This window comes from Calonectris borealis, chromosome Z (assembly GCF_964195595.1).
Source record: "Calonectris borealis chromosome Z, bCalBor7.hap1.2, whole genome shotgun sequence".
In the NCBI taxonomy this organism is placed as follows: domain Eukaryota; kingdom Metazoa; phylum Chordata; class Aves; order Procellariiformes; family Procellariidae; genus Calonectris; species Calonectris borealis.
The window spans coordinates 46276916-46294746 of NC_134352.1; the positions used below are offsets into that span (position 1 = coordinate 46276916).

At 50.5% G+C, this 17831-nt stretch overlaps 1 protein-coding gene across 1 annotated transcript; it reads right to left on the reverse strand.

The window, feature by feature from the left end:
• Positions 1-991: 991 nt before the first annotated feature.
• Positions 992-17479, reverse strand: KLF9 (KLF transcription factor 9). The gene is made up of 2 exons (XM_075137320.1): positions 16939-17479; positions 992-4623 (listed from the first exon to the last, which is right to left on the reverse strand). Exons 1-2 carry the CDS (start codon positions 17405-17407, stop codon positions 4391-4393), a joined length of 702 nt encoding a protein of 233 aa, XP_074993421.1. The 5' UTR covers positions 17408-17479; the 3' UTR covers positions 992-4390.
• Positions 17480-17831: the final 352 nt, after the last annotated feature.

Below are 17831 nucleotides of genomic sequence, written 5' to 3' on the forward strand. Positions count from 1 at the left end.
GGCTGGAAACATCCTCCTAAGGCTAAGTCTTCTCTACACTAGGAAGACTTTGGTAGCTGTTCCAATTAGAGCACTAAAGACAAATGTTAAAGGGTTTAAGGTGAAGAATGATAAATTTATGGAAGGTCCTTTATGGTGGGATTGCAGGGGAATGAGGGCAATGCTACAGCCCTGTCTCTCTTATTCCTAAAAACAATCACAAGCTAAAAAAAGAAAACCCTATGCTGAGTTTGTTGTATCTGTCCTTTGGCCATCTAACCCGAGGACAGAAAACGCCAACTCAGCATCATGTCAAACCTGGAGGCTGCTTACAAGTTTTGTTCCAGACACAGACGGCACGCTTCCACCCCGCCGTCCCTGCCTGCATTGCTGGAGGGTTACATGTTCCCTTGGGTCCAGGGTCTCATCTTGCAGTCACACCCTAGCACTGTTCCCATGTACCAGGTTAAGTTAGTTCGTGTAAGTAGTTGCTTTTAGCAACCGTAATGTCAGTGACCGTAAATGTCAGTGAGCTTTTTGGCAGAGGGTTCCTTGCCTTTCCCTCCTTCAGAGGCTGAGCGGATGGTTTTTTTTCTCCTTACACCAGCAACCCCATGGAAATCTCAAGGCAGCAGTGTGGCTGCGCGGGCTGAAGCATCATTAGCTCGTGGAGCAGCTGCACGGTGCGAAGGAGAGCACCAGTCTGAGCTCGGAAGCCACTGAGCGATGGGAGAGACACTTCCCGGGAGCTGGAGCGTGCTGGTGAGGGGACACTTTGCCCCCACTGCAAGTTGCGTCTCTGTCTCCCTGCAGTAGCGGCAGAAGGAATACTGAAACACCTGGGAAAAGTAGAGAAACAAGCTAAATAATGACTAGCAACACCAAGACCTTTGAAGCGGGGTCATACACCACTCAACTCACGGATTTCATCATGTGCGGCACTATTTTCTTCATAATCATTCAGACTGGTTTACATGACAACTGCTTGACTCCAATCATTCAAAACAACATGTTTTTTCTTTTTAATTCCTTTTTTCTTTATTTGGACAATATATATACACATATGTACAAAAACATCTATGCCTTTTTTTTTTTCCTTTTCTTTTTTTTACAATTTCATGTGATTTACAAAACAGGACAGCAAAATAACTTATAAAGGATACGAATACTGTACAAAAATAAAACCGATTAAACTGTTGGAAGTTGGTATTTTACAGTGTTACAGATCACTAGTCTGTAAAACAGCATTTTGAAGTATGTGTCCAGTCTGGTGCATCCTGGGCTAAGTCCATCTGCAAACTGAAAACAGATCTGTAATACAGGTCATGAAAAACTGTTCAAAAAAAGAAGTATGTTGTATAGCTATACCTTTAAAGCCATGACTTCTCTATAGTAATGGGCTTTCTTAACCAAGGAGAAGAGCTGTCCTTAACTTCAGCACTATTAAGCATTTCCAAAATAGTACAAGTACATACGGTATTAGAGAACCTGATTTTCCTTTTCTTTTCCAACACTTGCAACACTCTTCAAAACTTAACTTCAAGATGCAAAGAACTAACCTGCAGTTTGTTTTACGTATTAGAGCCATTGTTTGCCTTTACTAAAAGAAAAACCAAAAAAACCCCAAATGAACAAACCAATAAAACGAAATCTGATTATTCCCAATGTATTCTGTTAGTGGTTAATGAATTGCATTAATCCCATCTGTCCAATGCTGAAATACAGCATACATTACAGCAAATGGGTTACCGTTGAGGAAGGTTTTTTTCAGAAACAGGATCTTGTCACACGCAACGACAACACGCGCCTGTACGTCCCACTGTCCCATGGACCAATGTACCCCCTGCCTGTTGATTCTTTCAGACTTTGCAGGAACGACGACGTTTCTTTAAATGTGCATTCTACCCCAAATACGCAAGGTGGAAACCATAAATCTGGCCATTTACTTCCATGTATCGGTCAATCCCGGTAGCTAAGTGACCAAAACATCTAGGTACTGATTTAGGAGCTGCTTATCAGCTGTGGCTTCCCATTGTGGTTGATAGGATGTGAGGGTGTCTTGTATTTCACAGGATCAGGCCTTAATTTTCCAAGTGCTGCATTTGTCCTACAAAACAGCAACAATCCAGACTGCAGGACGGACTCGAAATTTTGCATGATCTTCACAGAGAAGAATGAAGATGAACGTGCATGTGCCTTGAATCTCACCAGGCTACACGCAGCCCTGACCCCACTCAACGCAGCAGCATTAACAGTACTGGTAAGCAGAACACCTTCCGTATTTCTAGATCAATAGAAATATCGAGGCTACCTATTTTCATTAGGAAGAACGTATGTCCCTATGACTCAATTTGGACACCAGAAATTAAAGTTTGGTTTCTAAAATAAATGTTTCAAAGAGCTGAAACGGAGGTAGAAAGTGTGCTTGGTTTCCTGATGTCTTCACTGAAGAAAACACATCCCTTTTTATTCCACAGATTGCTCAATATCCCTAATGCCTTAAAAGCAGTTCTCTTCACATAGACGGAATTTATCATGAACTACACAGGTAAAAACACTATATGCAAACTGATTTCTAATGCTGAAAGCCTTACACAACTGTAGAAGAAAACACTGTCTGAGTTCATTTTTTTAATGTTCATTTCTAGGAAGCAAGCTTTTTATCAGGTAAAACAATAAGATACTGTAATTGCAGGTGTACTAAGAAGATTTTTTATGTACAGAATTTTACAAGATGACCTAAATTCATCTGCGGTGGAAACACTTTGCGTTTCAGTGTGATTACTCACGAGATGAATTTAGCCCTAAGTCTCTATAGTAGGGCTGCACCTCCCCTTCCTCTTCTGGAGGAAGGGGTAAAAACCAAACAGGAGAAGAATGTTTCTGGAAAAAGTGACGTGTAAACAGAATTCTCCCCCCTTCATGCAACTGGGGAGGGGAAAAAAAAAATCACTGATAGCTTCTTACAGTTCATGCTTTTAACATTAAAAAAAAAAAAACCTCAGCTAATGACCACGACTTAAAGTTTTCCTTCAGTGATCTTTTTGCTCCTCCTAAAGAGCAAAAAATAGCTTTAAAATAAAAGTAATATTGCCTTTATCAGTGTTTGACGTGCCATGCATGACACGGGTACAACGCAAAGTACCAAGAGAAGCTTATGTCGTAAGAAGTATTACGACTCACCTTCCATGCCGTATTTTCAATTAGCTCACGGTTTTCCCCCATAGTCTACTGAAACGGCGATCAAGAGATACAGGAGCCCTTCTGAAGTGCTCCTTACAAAAATTTCAGCTGTTTCCATTAGCAGAGTGCTCTTAAGGAAAGGTCTACTCTCTCCATAAGCACACACAACCCCCATAGGACTCCAAGGTATGAAGAGAAAAAATCTTTAAGGCAAGTGTAGGAAGAGAAAAAACCTTTAAAAAAGCAGCAGTTTATAAAGATGGTAGCTGCTGTTATGCATCCATTCAAACAAAACACAGCAGAATAAAGCACTGTTAGTGGCATTTCTATAGTACAGTACTGTATTTATTGACAAATTAAAAGTATAGGATCAATTGAGAGACGTATGCTTCTGCTCCCACGCCCCTGCCACATTATCTTGGCTGACTTGTATTTTTCCAGGTAAGTGAATAACAGAGCCAAATACACATATGGCCAGAAAACGACTGAGCTGTTGTGGGTTTTTTTTGCTTTAAGTATCTGCTTGAATTATACAGGTTTTTACTGGAAAAGTGCAGCTTATATTCAAAAGTATAGTTAATACAAAGAAAAATTAAAAAGACCCATTTACTCTAATGGGCCTTCTTGAGTATAAATTCACCTTATCTCAGTATATCAATCAGACGCTATTAGTAACATACGCAATGTTTCTCTTAACAGTCTCTTTAAATGCAGGATCGTTCTGAGACAGAAGTAAACCCACTTCTACAATGTGCTATGGAGTTTTTATCTGAGAGTTATGTGACTCGGAAAGTGGTTTTATTCGACAAACTCTAAATACAAGCAGCATTACACTGTTCAACAAAACATGTTCATGACACAGCAATCACAAAGACCTCAGGGTCACGCTACTGTAGTGGCACAGGCCGGACCATCCAGTCAGACGTATGTACACCAGCATCAATGCTTTACCTTAGAGGAGGCGGTCACCTCCTCTGCTGGCCACCCCCTCCCTCCTCTCACCCCTGCAGCCCACTTGCTCCAGACCACTGTTCCCAGCGCAGGGTGGGGAGGAGGAGATGGGCAGAGGGGCACGGAGTACTTTTTTTTTTTTGAACGTTGGCTACATGTGCTTTCGGACGGCGAGGGCAACCGGCACCACCGCGGATGCTCGTGCTCCGGCGCCGCTGCCTGCATCCTTGCCACCGCTTGCCTCCCGCCTGCTCCTCTCCCCGGGCCAGCCCTGCCTTCACAAGGAGCTGCCGGAGCCGGACTTTTTGGATCGCTTGATCATGCTGGGGTGAAACTCGGTGTGGCGGCGGGCGTGCTTTGTCAGGTGGTCACTCCGCATGAACCGCTTCTCGCAGAGGGGGCACCGAAACTGTTTCTCGCCGGTGTGGGTTCGGTAGTGCCGGGTGAGCTCGTCGGAGCGGGAGAACTTTTTAAGGCAGTCAGGCCATGTGCAGGGGAATGGTCGCTCGCCTGCGGGGAGGAAATGATGACAAGAGATTTAGGGGAGCAGGGGGAATGCAGGCCGGCACGTACCAGCTTCACCGAGGAGCTGGGGAACACGCTGTTGAGGGGAAAAAGCTGCTTTTGTTTACTGCCATGGTGCCAGCGTCTGCGGAGTTGTTGATGACTTGCTTCATCGGGTTTCAGTCTCACCTCCAGCACAAGCCAAAAACCCCTCCAACCGCATGAAACTCGCACTCCAGTGCAGAACCTTACATGACCCCAAAGACTGTCAAAACAACAGATGAGCTCTGCCTGTGCCTGTACATTATTCATGTCGGGCTCACTATAGCGGTTTGGGAAAGGAGCGCCAGTATTATTCCTCTGACACTTCCATTCTGCTGAATAAAATCATTTGTAACCGTTAGAGAAGAAACCACAACAAATCCTTCACCTAGAACAAGCCATTCCAGCCTGGGGAGGGAGGGATCGGGGAGGGCGGTGCAGCCTCGGGGCTGCAAACACGTAGAGCAAAACCGCTGCGGCTGCAGAGAGAAGTCCCGTGCCCCCCTCTCCTCCCTTCCCCCAGAAATCCAAGCTGCTCAGTCTCTTACACAGCTGGTTTGAGGACAGGAAAACGACTTCATTATTCACAGCTCTGTCGGTATAAATGTTTGCTACAATGGTGAAGAACCAAACACCTCAACCTACACCACACCACACCTTTGCTTTTAAAACCAAGGGTGTAAGGATTGAACAGCACTCCCTGTTCTGGCACCCCACATCCCTGCAGTTCGCCTCTGCAGGCTGCACAGGCTTTGCCCACAGGCACAGACCCAAAGCCGCCTGACCGGCAAGGCTGACCCTAGTCCATGGCACAGACGGAAACCAAAGGCATTTAAGTTCACGTGAAAGGTTTCAGTCACAGACATCATGCACCGCTGCAGTTTGATGCCTTAATTCCCTTTCTTAAGAGCCTTCTGAAGGGAATATAAATGACAGCTATGTGACAGCTATTTATAGTCAACCATGAAATATAAAAACTACCCCAGGAGTTTTCCAACTTGGAAGAGTTGGAAAGAAACTCAAGAACTCCAGTATTTCTTGGTACTGTGAAGTTTGGCACAACAGACGAGCTCGCTTTACATTTACAGATCGCAAAAAAAGGAGTAATTTATGAGAAAGTGTGCCTTGGAGTCCTCCCCAGACACAACAGCAGTGACAAAAGGCTCGAATGAACAGCCCAGATGCCGGGAGGACAACCTACTGCAGAACTGTAGGGAGGAGAAAGGCGGCTGGAGGGAGTGACTGATGGCATCCAAAAGGCCAAGGAGGATGAGGATGGACCACGTAAGCTGAGATGCAGCTACACCACGGGCCCTGAAAGCCCTCTTAAATAACACAGCCGTTTTCACCGTTTAGGCTCCTAACGACACAGTGTGCTCCCTGACAGGTGGCTGCTCCATCCCAGACCGACCAGCATGCAGTAGAGCTGCAGCTGGACGAGCAGGACTGCGCAGGTTACAGCAGCTCCCCGCTGCACAGCTGCTTCCCCTGCGCTTTCTCCCCTCACCTCACAGTGAAGCTGGTCAGGGGAGAAGGATGCAGAGGGATCAGAGGGAGCCAAGCCAGCCTGGTGCCCAAGCCCTGTGGAGGCAGAGCTGCCAGCCATCCTGACCCAGGGCTATTTTTTTTTTTATAAACAGGTTTCTTGGCTCCCTGCTGTGCCCTTTTAGACATGGTCGGAAGCCTTTCCGAACAGCCACCGCCTCTATAGAAGAAATTAATTAAAACAGTACGTAGGCTTACGCGTGCATGAAGGCCACGACTGCAGCTACACGGCCGAGCAGCACCGGGAGCCGTACAGAGCACTCGCATCGGTGCCCACCATCCTCCCCAGGCTTTGCCCCGCCCAGCGCCTGCCCTTGCCATCCAAGGCAAGCGTTTCACTTGCGCTGCTCTTTTGCGACCTATCTCATGGTTTCTGTCACAAATCCTGGAAGCAGGCAGCAGTGGGAGGTGCAGAACAGCTTTCTATCTCCCCCTGGGAACGTGGGAGAAGTGCTATACATCTTGCATGTGTGGAGGCATCTAGTATATGGCTCTATGTCAGGCACTTACACCCCAGAGCAGTGGGAGCAGCCCAGGCATCCCCAGAAGCCACATTTCCAACCATCTACCTCAGGAGAGCTCTTCAGCCTGCAGAAGTGCCTAACTGTACTACAGGGAGACCAGGTTCCTAGGCTGGATAACAAGGATCACAGTCTTTGGGGTACAGTGTTTACATTTTAGGCATGATAGTATCCAACCCAGGTGCCTAAAGGCAGTCTTTTAAATCTGGCCCCATGTAGCCCTCGAGAAACTGAACTTTCCCCACCACCTTTCCTGGAACTGCAGATGGGAAGACAAAATGGAGCCTAGTTACTAGAATTCCCTCTGAAACACGATAGGAACAGCATGTCTTCCACCATCACTACCCATTTCACATGCCAGAAGAAAGCGCTTTTACATTATGCCACGTAACCACAAAGCTTTGGGGAAAGGCAGGGCTCACTCAGGATCCCTTGCGTATGTTTGGCACCACGCTCCCCGGGCAACCAGCCCTGAGCTCAGTGGGGCCAGTGCCGAAGGCCATGAGGAGCCCGGCGTGGCGCAGGCATGCCCTGCTGCCGATGGGAGAGCCGCCGCGCACTGGCATGGCGAGTCGCTGCCGGAGGCGAGCGGCGGCGCTCCCTCAGATGCACGAGAGCCACCACCGCCACCGCCAAGCGGTACCCCCAGGTACAGTGGTGGAGAACAGCTTCACCACCTTGGCAATACAAGCCCACGGAGGCTGTCACAGACACTTTGGAAGCGCGTATATGGAAGTAGGCCAGGCATCATCCCTGCACCAGGACACACTGAACTCCAGACTCCTCAGAGCAGAGAGACAAGGGGGAGGGAGGCTTTTCCAGGCCCTCTGAGCCTGAAGATCTGCTGCTCCCCTCGGTCATAAAGCCAAATTGGATGACACCAGCCCAGAGGGATGGTGCTTCAGTGACGGAATTAATAGGTGCAGAGCAAGGGTGAAGTGTGCGTTAATTAAGGCAAGGTAGAGATGCCTGATGACATGTGATGACTGTCCACTCGGCAAAGCTGGTTGCTGTATCTGCTGGTTGCATTTGACACACTACTTTTTAAAGCAGCAGAGATGTTTGTGGAAGAGTCCACAGAGCAAACAGGTCTTGCAACTCATACACGGGCAGGGCATGCAATGGCACACAGAACTGCAATGCAAGCTACTGCTGCCTCCATCTGGAGATACAGATTTCTCTGTCATGTCTCAGTTAAGAAATATCTTTTCCATACGATTTTTGGAAGTAGCAGTGCTAAAGCTTGAAACAAGCAGAATGAACCATCAAAACAGGGTGCTATTATACGCCGCTTCCTTTGGCGGCAGTATGCGACTTACGTTTTAAGATACGCCTTACATGGGATTTCCATCAAGAGATGAAGGAATGCCAATGGTCTATCACGATTCCTTAAAGCTACGTGTGATAGTATCTGAACACAAGAGATAAAAGATGTAAATATTTTTCTTTAAAAAAAAAAATATATCCAGGGCAGCTTACAGAAGTAAGAAGTGAAACAAACTGATTTCCAGGTTATAGGAATAGGTGCGTCTGCAGAACTCCCATTCTTTGTCCTGTATGCCAACAGGAATGTAGTGGGATTCATAGTTTATGCTGAGCACAAGCTAATGGTGGCTCTTCACAGGTCTTCTCTGGAGTCTAAAGAACTCCTGCTCCTGCAGCTCTGCCTTGCTTTAAATCCCACATGGATATAAAGGCCACTGCAGATCCTTTTGATCTTTGCTCTCTTGCTTCACCTGACCTTTTCTCCCTGTTCCTTCTACCCACCCTCTTCCGCAAATGGTTAGCTTCTTCTTTCTCTGCGAGTTTAAACTCTCTATCCAAGCTGCTTTGTATGACCTGAGGCAGGTCCACTTTATTTTATTCCATTTCCATTTTATTCTGAATAGATGGTAAATTATTTAGCTTTTTTGCCCTACCCTGGGTCATTCCAGATTTTCCCACGTTGTAGTCTTGCGCAGGAAGGGTTTCTGAGGAAGAATACAGAGTGGGCACTAGCAGACTTGTTAATAGTACAGGTAGTACGGGTATCCTGATTCATCATCTGCCTTCTCACTACAAAATGCTGCTTTAGATGTGGATGACTGAGGTTAGGAGTTCACGGTGGCTTTAACAAAGATGAATTCGTTTGGACAAATAAGGGATAGCGAAGTTCTGAGTGACTTTTTTTTTCTGGGAGGGGGGAGGCTGTGTTTGAAAGAGCTGAAGATACAGTCAATGATCACACACTTGGGCAATTCTCTTGGCGTGTAACAGGACGTGCACCAGAACTGGCACACACTGAGCTTCTGTGGTGGAATGAAGTACTAATTTTACATGAATTACTAAAATTGTTTGAGCACTGGCTTTACAGAAGACATTCAGAGATTGCTGTTGGTGTGGACGGAAGTCTGGCCAAGGTGGGCGGTTTGCTAGGCTCACACTGTCTTCCTCGCAGACAGAAGTGAGGTCGGACACAGACTTGAATCCAGAGTCTGGCATCAGTACCAGCTGAGGCAGAACAGTTTGCTGTCAAATAAACGCTAACGATGCTGCTTCACACATTAACTAGAAAGCCAAATGGACTGTAGCTATAGCTGCATGAATGGACACCTAATTAGATACCCTTGACTGACTTACGTTATTAAAGATGAGACCACTGAGCACACAGCAGGACTGTGCTGCCTGCTGTTCACAGCAGCAACCTTTTACGTATCAAAACTGAAGAATGGTTCAGAGTTTGACTTCTGGGATGTGGTGTCTGTGCGCGACTCCCACTCTCTGCCCGTGGCACAGCTAGCCAGTACCTCCTGCTGCAGGGAGGTCCACCCTGCCTGCGGCACCGGCCCTGAAGCCCAGCCCCACTGAAAGGCCACAAGGCTGATCCGACCTCTCCTGCCAGAAACCTGCAGCGGCTGATGGGAAAGACGGAGAAGAGAAAGCACACAAATACGGAAAGCCCAAATAGCGAAATCTCTTGCTACCAGGTGAGAGCAAAACTACTTAGCAAAACAGAACTGGCATAATCAGCTCTGCATAGTTTGAATGAGAGAATCTAATCCCCACCTTCATCTTCCAAGATCCTCCTGTATCTCTGTGGCTGCTGGAGCTCGAAATTTCCAAAGAAATCTTGGTACCCTTGGAATAACTGGTCCTGAACCACAATCCTGGACGTAGAGGTGACAGTGATAAGCACTTTTTCTTTCTTTTTTCTTTTTTTTTCCCCCTGTGATCCCACTCAGCCACCAATCTTGCGTGTCTCAGTGTCTCCTGAAGTATGACAGGTTCTGTAGGTGGATGTCAAGAACATGGTCCAGCTTATTGCAAGAGGAAGAAAAAAGGCAGTCTATGTTCCTTGCCGCAGAATAGCTGCTATTTCAGGTCTCTCTCACTTTTTCCCGCCAGCGCATTGCTTGCCCCACACATCCTGAATGAGCAATTTCCTGTGGGACACTGGATTTTACGCAAGATATTCTGGTGAAGATAGATATTACAGATATCTGTGAATCCACTTCTGGGCAGAGAGACAAGAGGCCTTTCAAACAGCCTTCCTCCTCCTCTGAGATATTCCAAAATCAGATCATTAAAACATGTGGCAACCACAAGGTACAGATGCTGGTGCGAAACAGCACAGAGCGAGATCAGCAGTGAGGATGCTAGGTACCAAGGGCTTCTGCAACACCTAAACCATGGTCATCTGGTCTGGCTGATCAAACCGATCAAACAGACGTTGCCTACGGGATAGGCAGCGAATGGATGGGTTGCAGCAAGGGGTTTATTCCGCCAGCACTCAGGACTAAACATCACAGGACAATTCAGGTGTTAAAATGCTGCTTTCAGCAAGTATTCAGGCTGCTCGAACATCCTCAAGACCACCAAACAGCTGCCTGCACATGCAGGTGTTCGAGTCTCCTTCAAAAGACAAGATGCAAAACCACCTGCTAAAACCCACTGCTGCTGAGCTGCTGGGAGCCTAAATCCCAGCGAGACTCAGTCTTGCTGTTACCCCCGTCTGACACAGCATCAGATGCAAGGGATATCCCCACAGCTTCTCTGCCAAATCATAACCCTCCCTGCCTGCCTTTGGGGCCTTCTTTGGGCGACTGTGCCTCCTTTTATCTCTCTCTCTCTCTCTCTCTCAGTTGGGGAAGCTACCTTGGAGAGGAGAGACTTCCCCAAAGCTCCCCAGAGAGTTAAATCTACACTTCCATAGCTGAGAGGAGTGCCCTTAGCAGTACGCTCTTGGGTACGTGGGGCAACTTCCTATCTCTTCTCCTTTCCTACCTTCTCTCCATTTGAACTTCCTCTGTTTTGCAGTAATACTTAAATATTAACTGAGCAATGGAGAGAGACCAACTCCTAGCCTCGTGCTTGGGCACTCACCTGGGATCGAAGAGGACTGGGTTTAGGCTCCTGTCCTGTCTGAACAATTAAATGCTTGCTAAGTGGAAACAGCTTTGACAGGGAAATGAGGAATGCAATTTTACGTGCCTTCAGAAAGATAATGTATTTTTTTGTTATTTCACTACGAATTTATTAGCCAGTATTTCCACAGACTCCTCCCTCAAGTATTTATACAGTGCTTTCAGGCTATTCACAGTCATCGCTACTTGAAGACCATGAGCTATGCTATCACAAGTAAACACTACCTGAAGTGTGCTTTGCCATCACTACCCCAGACTCTGGCCGATTAATCTTAACTTGGCCCCTCCCTGCTCTTCCCGCTGCAGGTTCGGGAGCTGCGCGAGGCCAGGAGCGGCAGCCTGCTGCACAACAGCACAGCAGCCAACGAAGGGGAACGATCCTTCCCACAGGGATCCTAGCAGCTGGGGCTGCAAGAAACACTAACAAGAGCAGGTGACACCCACCACACGGACTTCAATGCCACAGCACAACAGTGTGCAGGAACTCAGTAAAGCTGCATTTTCAATACATCCATCTGGAAACAGGAGTCACACTCTTATGGGTGATGCCTGCTCACTGCTTCTGTCCTATACGTGCACCTCTTTACGTTGACTCAATTAATATACAAACCTTTCTGGAGTGCTTTCCCACTATGACACATACACCTGCTTAATGTTTTTATTTTTTAGCAGGGGGGGAAAAAAACCCAGCTGGAAGTCAGGCAACATTGAACTTAATCTTGAGGATTTTTGCCTACCTTACTCAGCTGGCAAGGCTTGCAGTCAGTATGATCATGTTTCTCTGAGACCTGGAAACATGCCCATTAGAACTCCAGCAATTTGCACATTTGCATTAACCCTTGAGAATGGGCATTTCAGATGGAGGCCTGAATTCAGCAAAAAATGTCCTGCTGGCTCCGCTTTCTGCTCTTCAGTCTTGCTCTAAAGGAGCTGGCAAAGTGACATCGCATGAACTGGATAAGAGGGGCTTAAAATGCTAAATTTCAAATTATGCTCCCACAAAATACCCAAAAAAGCTCCCAGTGAGCAGAGGATTGTCAACATATCAGCATCTGTACAGTCTATCGAGCTAGTGATAATCTAGAACACAAATAACAAGCAGCACAGTCAAAACCAAACTGATACGGGGGCTGGATTGACGCCGTGATAGGCAGCTGCAGCACTTATCTTTCCTTTCTACCAGAAATGCTCCTCAGCTTCACTGTGCAGACTGCCGACCTACAGGTCCACGCCTCTGCCTACAGCCCTGCTACCAACCATCAGTGAGAGCCAAATGCCAGGAAAGCTCAAGGGTGCACCAGCTGCCTGATATAACAAAACTCTCGGCATTGTTTGGACCCAGTCTACACGATGATGCAGTTAGCTGAAAAGCCTGGCTGAAGAGGGAGAACATTTCACACATTTGGTTTTTGTGTGTCTAACCTCTTACTTAAGGGTACCTGATGCAGACGTGAACTTCTCATTGATCTGCAGCACCACGTACTGAGAAGCACCTGGGAGTCACCTCCCCAGGCAAGAAAACTCCCACAGGTCCTGTATGAGCAGGCATCTCACAAATCACCTTTATGGTACCTTCTCTGTCCCTCTTTCCAGACCAGGAGGATCTGCTCGCAGCAGCCACATGCCTTGTCTTCACATCATCATAGCAAACGTACATTCCTTAGAGTTTGCTTCTGCTGCCAGTTTCTCCCTCTCTCCCTGCTGGTATCTTGCCCTTTGCTCCCTGCTCAGGCCTTCTGACTGAGATTGCTTGTTTACTCTCGTATGCCTTTATTTTCCCTGGAAACCCTCTGGCCTGCACATCCTCTCTGTTAAGCTTCCCCTCACCCTCGCCATCTTTGAGGCTAATAATAACTCTACACATTACCGGCCATAATCAAACCTCTGAAGCTACCTATTTAGAGAAGTCTCTGCATTTTCAAGGAAACTCTCTGCATACCTGCTGTTGCTTGTCATTTTCCTGGTCAGCCAAGTCCCTCGCTTTCTCCTGACCTCTGCACCGCTTCCAGGACTCGGGTCTTGTGCACGTCCTGCCAATGCGTCTGGGCCTTTTTCTGTGTTTGAAGGGAAAGTCTGCAAGACTTGGTCATGCCATCTCAATGCTCAAGAGTCCCAAGCAGACGCACCACTCGTAATCCCTCCTGCCACTGCCAAACTTCAGCAGAGTTTACGTGTCCTACACTCCCATAACACCATCCCATAAGGGAAGGGGCAGCCTAAGGTATGGTCACGTTGTAGAGCTACTACTCCCTCCAACTACCTTCCTGACAAACGGTTTTTGGCTTGCAAGCCATCAGGGATAATGCCGTCTTTTCTCTCCTACACCAAGCACCACGCACCTCAGGGATGCTCTGGGAAACTGCTCAGGCAGAACAACCTTACCTGTAATGCTCTTCCTGCTCAAGACACCAGAACTTAAATAATAAATTCCAAGTTACTTTAGGATGGTAGCAAAGGCACAGGGGAGGCAACAGTTCAGTTTCAGTGATATGCTTGTCCTTGTATCCCCAGGACTTTGCAAATTAATACATTTTGAACGTAGGCACACATACATGACAAAATGAAGTAGTGCTTGATCGTATCGCAGAAACACCGGAGGCTGGCGAGGAATGAAAGGACTATATCCCCGGGAGGGGGCAGAGGTCAGACTTCCTTGGCTTCCTCCTACAAATCCTGCTCTACTAAGTCACGCCGAGTTCAGTGGGATGGGCGGTACAAGCAAGGGGGCTGTTTGCACAAGTAGGATGTGCAGTGCCATCCGCTGACCTTTCTTCTGTTAAGATCAACGCAGAAGACGATTTCTGATAGATGGCTAATTTGGGTCTTCTGGGAATTGAACTAGACTCATCATCAAAGGCCCAAACTTCAAGCAAACAGTTATACAGATATTTTTAGTCTCTGAAATACGGAATGGCTTTGAACCAACAAGTTTAAAGAATCATTAATAAGATACAGACCTCTAACCTCTGAGCATCAAGTCTTTGGTCTTCTACTTTTCTACCTTGATTTGATATTTCATTTCTTGCTTTCCATTAGCCTACCAAAGACGGTCTGGTGAGTTTTTACCTTCCCACCATTACCCAGCACAGAGCAGTATCCAGAGCTTTCCAACTTGCTTGGTTAGTATTCGTGAGTAAAAAGAGCTGTGGCTACAAGCAAGCTCATGGCTGTGAACGGAAATCTTAAAGCCATTTTCCAAGATAGAGAGACTGGGCTTAAATATTAAAAATTTAAGACCAGGAAGCTTCTGCTGCATACCTACTTCCACTAAAGGCTACTCAGCAGCAAGAAACCCAGTTGATGGCCTGATGAAAAATGGCAGGTAGATGAAAGCAATTCAAGAGGCTCAGATATATGAGAGAGAAATCATTTGGAAAAAAAGGAAAGAAAATGGTACTAAGGAGGGAGCATTAATGCTTTGCAATACGCAGTTATGAATAACTCCAGAGGTCCCACTGAATCCCACTGTTGCTAAGGAATTGTTCTGCCATCTATAAAAATAATTAACATTAGCAGTATCGTTTAGGATTTCAGTTAGCTACAATTAACTGTTCACATTAGGAAGCTCTGAAAGTTCATTACTGCTGGATGTCTGTAGTGGTTTTAATCACACAGAACCACCGTGACGATGTATCAGCACGTCTGAGTCAAACATCTCATACTTGGAGCTAAGGCCACCCACTTGTGAGCAGCACATGCTAAACCTCACGCCACTTCACGAGACACTTATTATAACACTACTGCTTACAGCAAGCCGTGTGGGTTGTACAGTACATTAATTTACATGTCATCACCCAGAATGCTATCCCAGTCGATGCCTATTTTGGTTCCCATATCGGGGTGGGTATCTGAGCATGGGGTAGTAAGTGGGAATGATGCTAACGCATTTTCTTTGTCACTTGTGAGCCAACATTTTGCAAGGCATCAATTACATTCAGCCTCCAAAAGAGCATCAGAGCTGCAGTCTTTGAGCTGGTAACACAACAATCCTTGGCACCGGTCCTGAGGTCAGGACAGGGTCACCGCTGACCATCCTCTTTCCCGGCTCACGGAGACAGTCTTAACTGTCTAACCACACAGCTCACCGCTGAGCCACATCCAATAATCCTCCTCCTCCTCCCCCTGATCTCTCGAGCTAAGCACCCAGCAGCTCTGCCAGCAGGGCACAGGTAGGCAACCAGCACTGGGTTTCCTCCTCCGCAGTGCACGTACACCTCGGCAGACAGGCAAGCCAGAGCAACGGAAGCGTAGCTGGAGCTCAGATGCAGCCATGCCCTACCCAGGCTGCCTTAAACACTACAGCAATGCCTCGCACTGCATTCCTCGAGTGATGAACTCGTTTGGTACTTCACCATTTACCATCACTGCCGACAGACAGAATCCAGGAAAGAACCGCCATCTACGGAACGGATGTGAAGCACGTGAAATAAGTGTCGGCAGCATTTGCCTCCTCTGATGCACTCCTTTCCATGCCCGCGCACAACCCTTAATTTAGAGCAATTTTTAAGCAGCTTCGTGTACTGCACTGTGAGCCCAACTGCAATTCAGACACGTAAAGGTTTTTATTCAGCCACTTGGACTAGAGGGCTTAAAACCCGCCCCCTCCCAAACCAGAAAAGTCTGCAATTGCGGTCCCCTTAGTGCTTGGGCAGCGCCGGCAGAAGTACGAGTTGCTGCAGCAGGTATGTTTTTATCGCTGGGCTTCCACGCTGCCACACCCTCTAAAGCGCCTGGGCGAGGACCGGGCGCACGCCGCCTGATGAACGACGCCCTTGTGGAACACGCCAAAGCTGGCGGTCGCGATAGCTGATACCGTGAGGGACTGCTGGGCAGCGCAGAGGCCGGTCCCCTACGGACGGCGCCCGCATCTCCCCGGCCGGAGGAGCCGCGTCGGGGCAGCGCCGGCGTGGTTTGGAGAGTAACCCGGCTCCAGCGGGAGCCCGGAGGGCCGGCAGCGGTTTTTCGGTGATGCGCTTCTCAAGTTTTCCCCTCCAGCCGCTGGGTCCTTCGCCTGCTGGGGGGTGTGTGCCAACAACACCGCCGCGGTACAAGGCAGAGGCCGGCACCGCCACCCCCTGCTCCACGGCCCCGCGGCGTCCGGCTCCCCTGCCGCGAAGTAAAGCTCCAAGGCGGCTCTGCAAACGCGGGCCGCGCAGCGGGGCAGCGAAACGCGGTCTCCGGCGGCACGAGCCGCCGGGGGGCGCGGGCAGCGCGGCGGGGGGCTGTCCTGCCCCCGGCTGGTTTTGGGAACGCGGGCCGAACACCCCCCGCTGCAAGCGCTCGCCCGCCTACACCGGCGGAACACCCGATGCCCGCCGCCCCGGTGACTTCCTCACCGACGCCCCGAGCGGGCTCGGCGATCCCCCGGCGCAGCCACCGCGGGCCGGGGGCTGCGGCGCCGGCTCGGCAAGCCCGGCCCGGCGGCTCCGGCCGCCGTCCCCCGAGCGGCCCCGGCCGCCCCAAGTTTATTCCGCTCCCCGACGGCCGGCAGCTGCCGCCCGCCCCGCGCTGTCCGCGGGGGACGGGCGGACTCCCGGCCGGGGCAGGCAGGCGGCAGGCAGGGCGCGGCGGGAGGCGCTGCCGCAGCCCCGCCCGGGGCGGCCGCCCGCTCCCGCCGGACCCGGGGCGCCGGTCCGGCACCGCGGCGGGGAGGGAAAGAAGAGAGAAAGGGGGCGGGGGAGAGGAAAGCAAGCAAGCAGCCCCAGGACGCAGAGCGGAAAGGCAGGGCGGCGGGGCGCGCCGCCGGGCGGGTTCACCCGAGGACAAGCGCTCGCTGCCTCCCCCTCCCGCCCGCCGCCGCCGCTGCTGACCTGTGTGCACCCGGTAGTGCGCCTTGAGGTGGGAGGACTTGCCGTAGACCTTGCCGCAGCCGCTGTAGGGGCACTTGTGCCGCTTCTCGGCCGCCAGCTTCCCCTTGGGGGCGGCCCCGGGGGCGCGCAGGCGGGGGGGCGGCCCCGGCGGCGGGCTGCGGGGCGGGCTGGAGCCCGGCTCGGTGGCCGCGTCGCTGTCGGAGCCCCCGTCCTCGTCGGGGCTCTCCACGCTGTCGCTGCAGACAGAGGGGGCGGGCAGCGGCCGGTACTTGTTCAGCTCCAGCAGGCTCTTGGCGATGGCCAGCAGGGCGCAGTAGTCCTTCCAGGCGTCGCGGGGGTCGCGCAGCTCCCGGGCCGCCTCCCCCTCGCCCGGCACCTTCAGCCGCGCCGCCTCGGGCACGGCGGAGCGGTTGGAGATGGAGACCAGGCACTGCGCCGCCACGAAGTCCACGTAGGCGACGGCCGACATGGTGCGGCCGCGCCCCGACGACGAGGGGGGCTGCAGGCGCCCTCAGTGCGCGCCCGCCGGGCCGGCGGCGCCGCCGCCAGCCATGGCCCGCCCGCCGCGCGGGGTCTCTGCGGCGCGGAGGAGGAGAACGGGGTGGGGGGGTTGGGGATAAATAGCGGGGCGCCGGGCAGGTCCCTCACCGCCGCCCCCCGGGGGCGGCGCGCAGCCGGCGGGGGGGAGCGCCGCCCGCCGCCGGCGCGGCCGGCCCGGGTCCGGCGCGGGGGTCGGGGGAGAGGAGACCGCCCGCCGCGCGCCCCCCGCGCCGCGCGCCGCCCGCGTGCTCCTGCCCGGGGACGGCCGCGCCGAGTCCCATCACGTCAGGTTCGGAGCCCCTTCCCGCCCCCCCGATTGGTCAGCGGGCAGGGCCGGCCGGCTCTGTTTACCT

What these genes read in the sequence shown, in the direction of transcription:
- KLF9 (XM_075137320.1), bottom strand. Translation starts at nt 17,407, where the DNA reads ATGTCGGCCGTCGCCTACGTGGACTTCGTGGCGGCGCAGTGCCTGGTC. An exon ending in GCACTACCGGGTGCACACAG is followed by an intron (nt 4,624 to 16,938) that starts GTCAGCAGCGGC and finishes TCCTCCCCGCAG; the next exon opens with GCGAGCGACCATTCCCCTGC.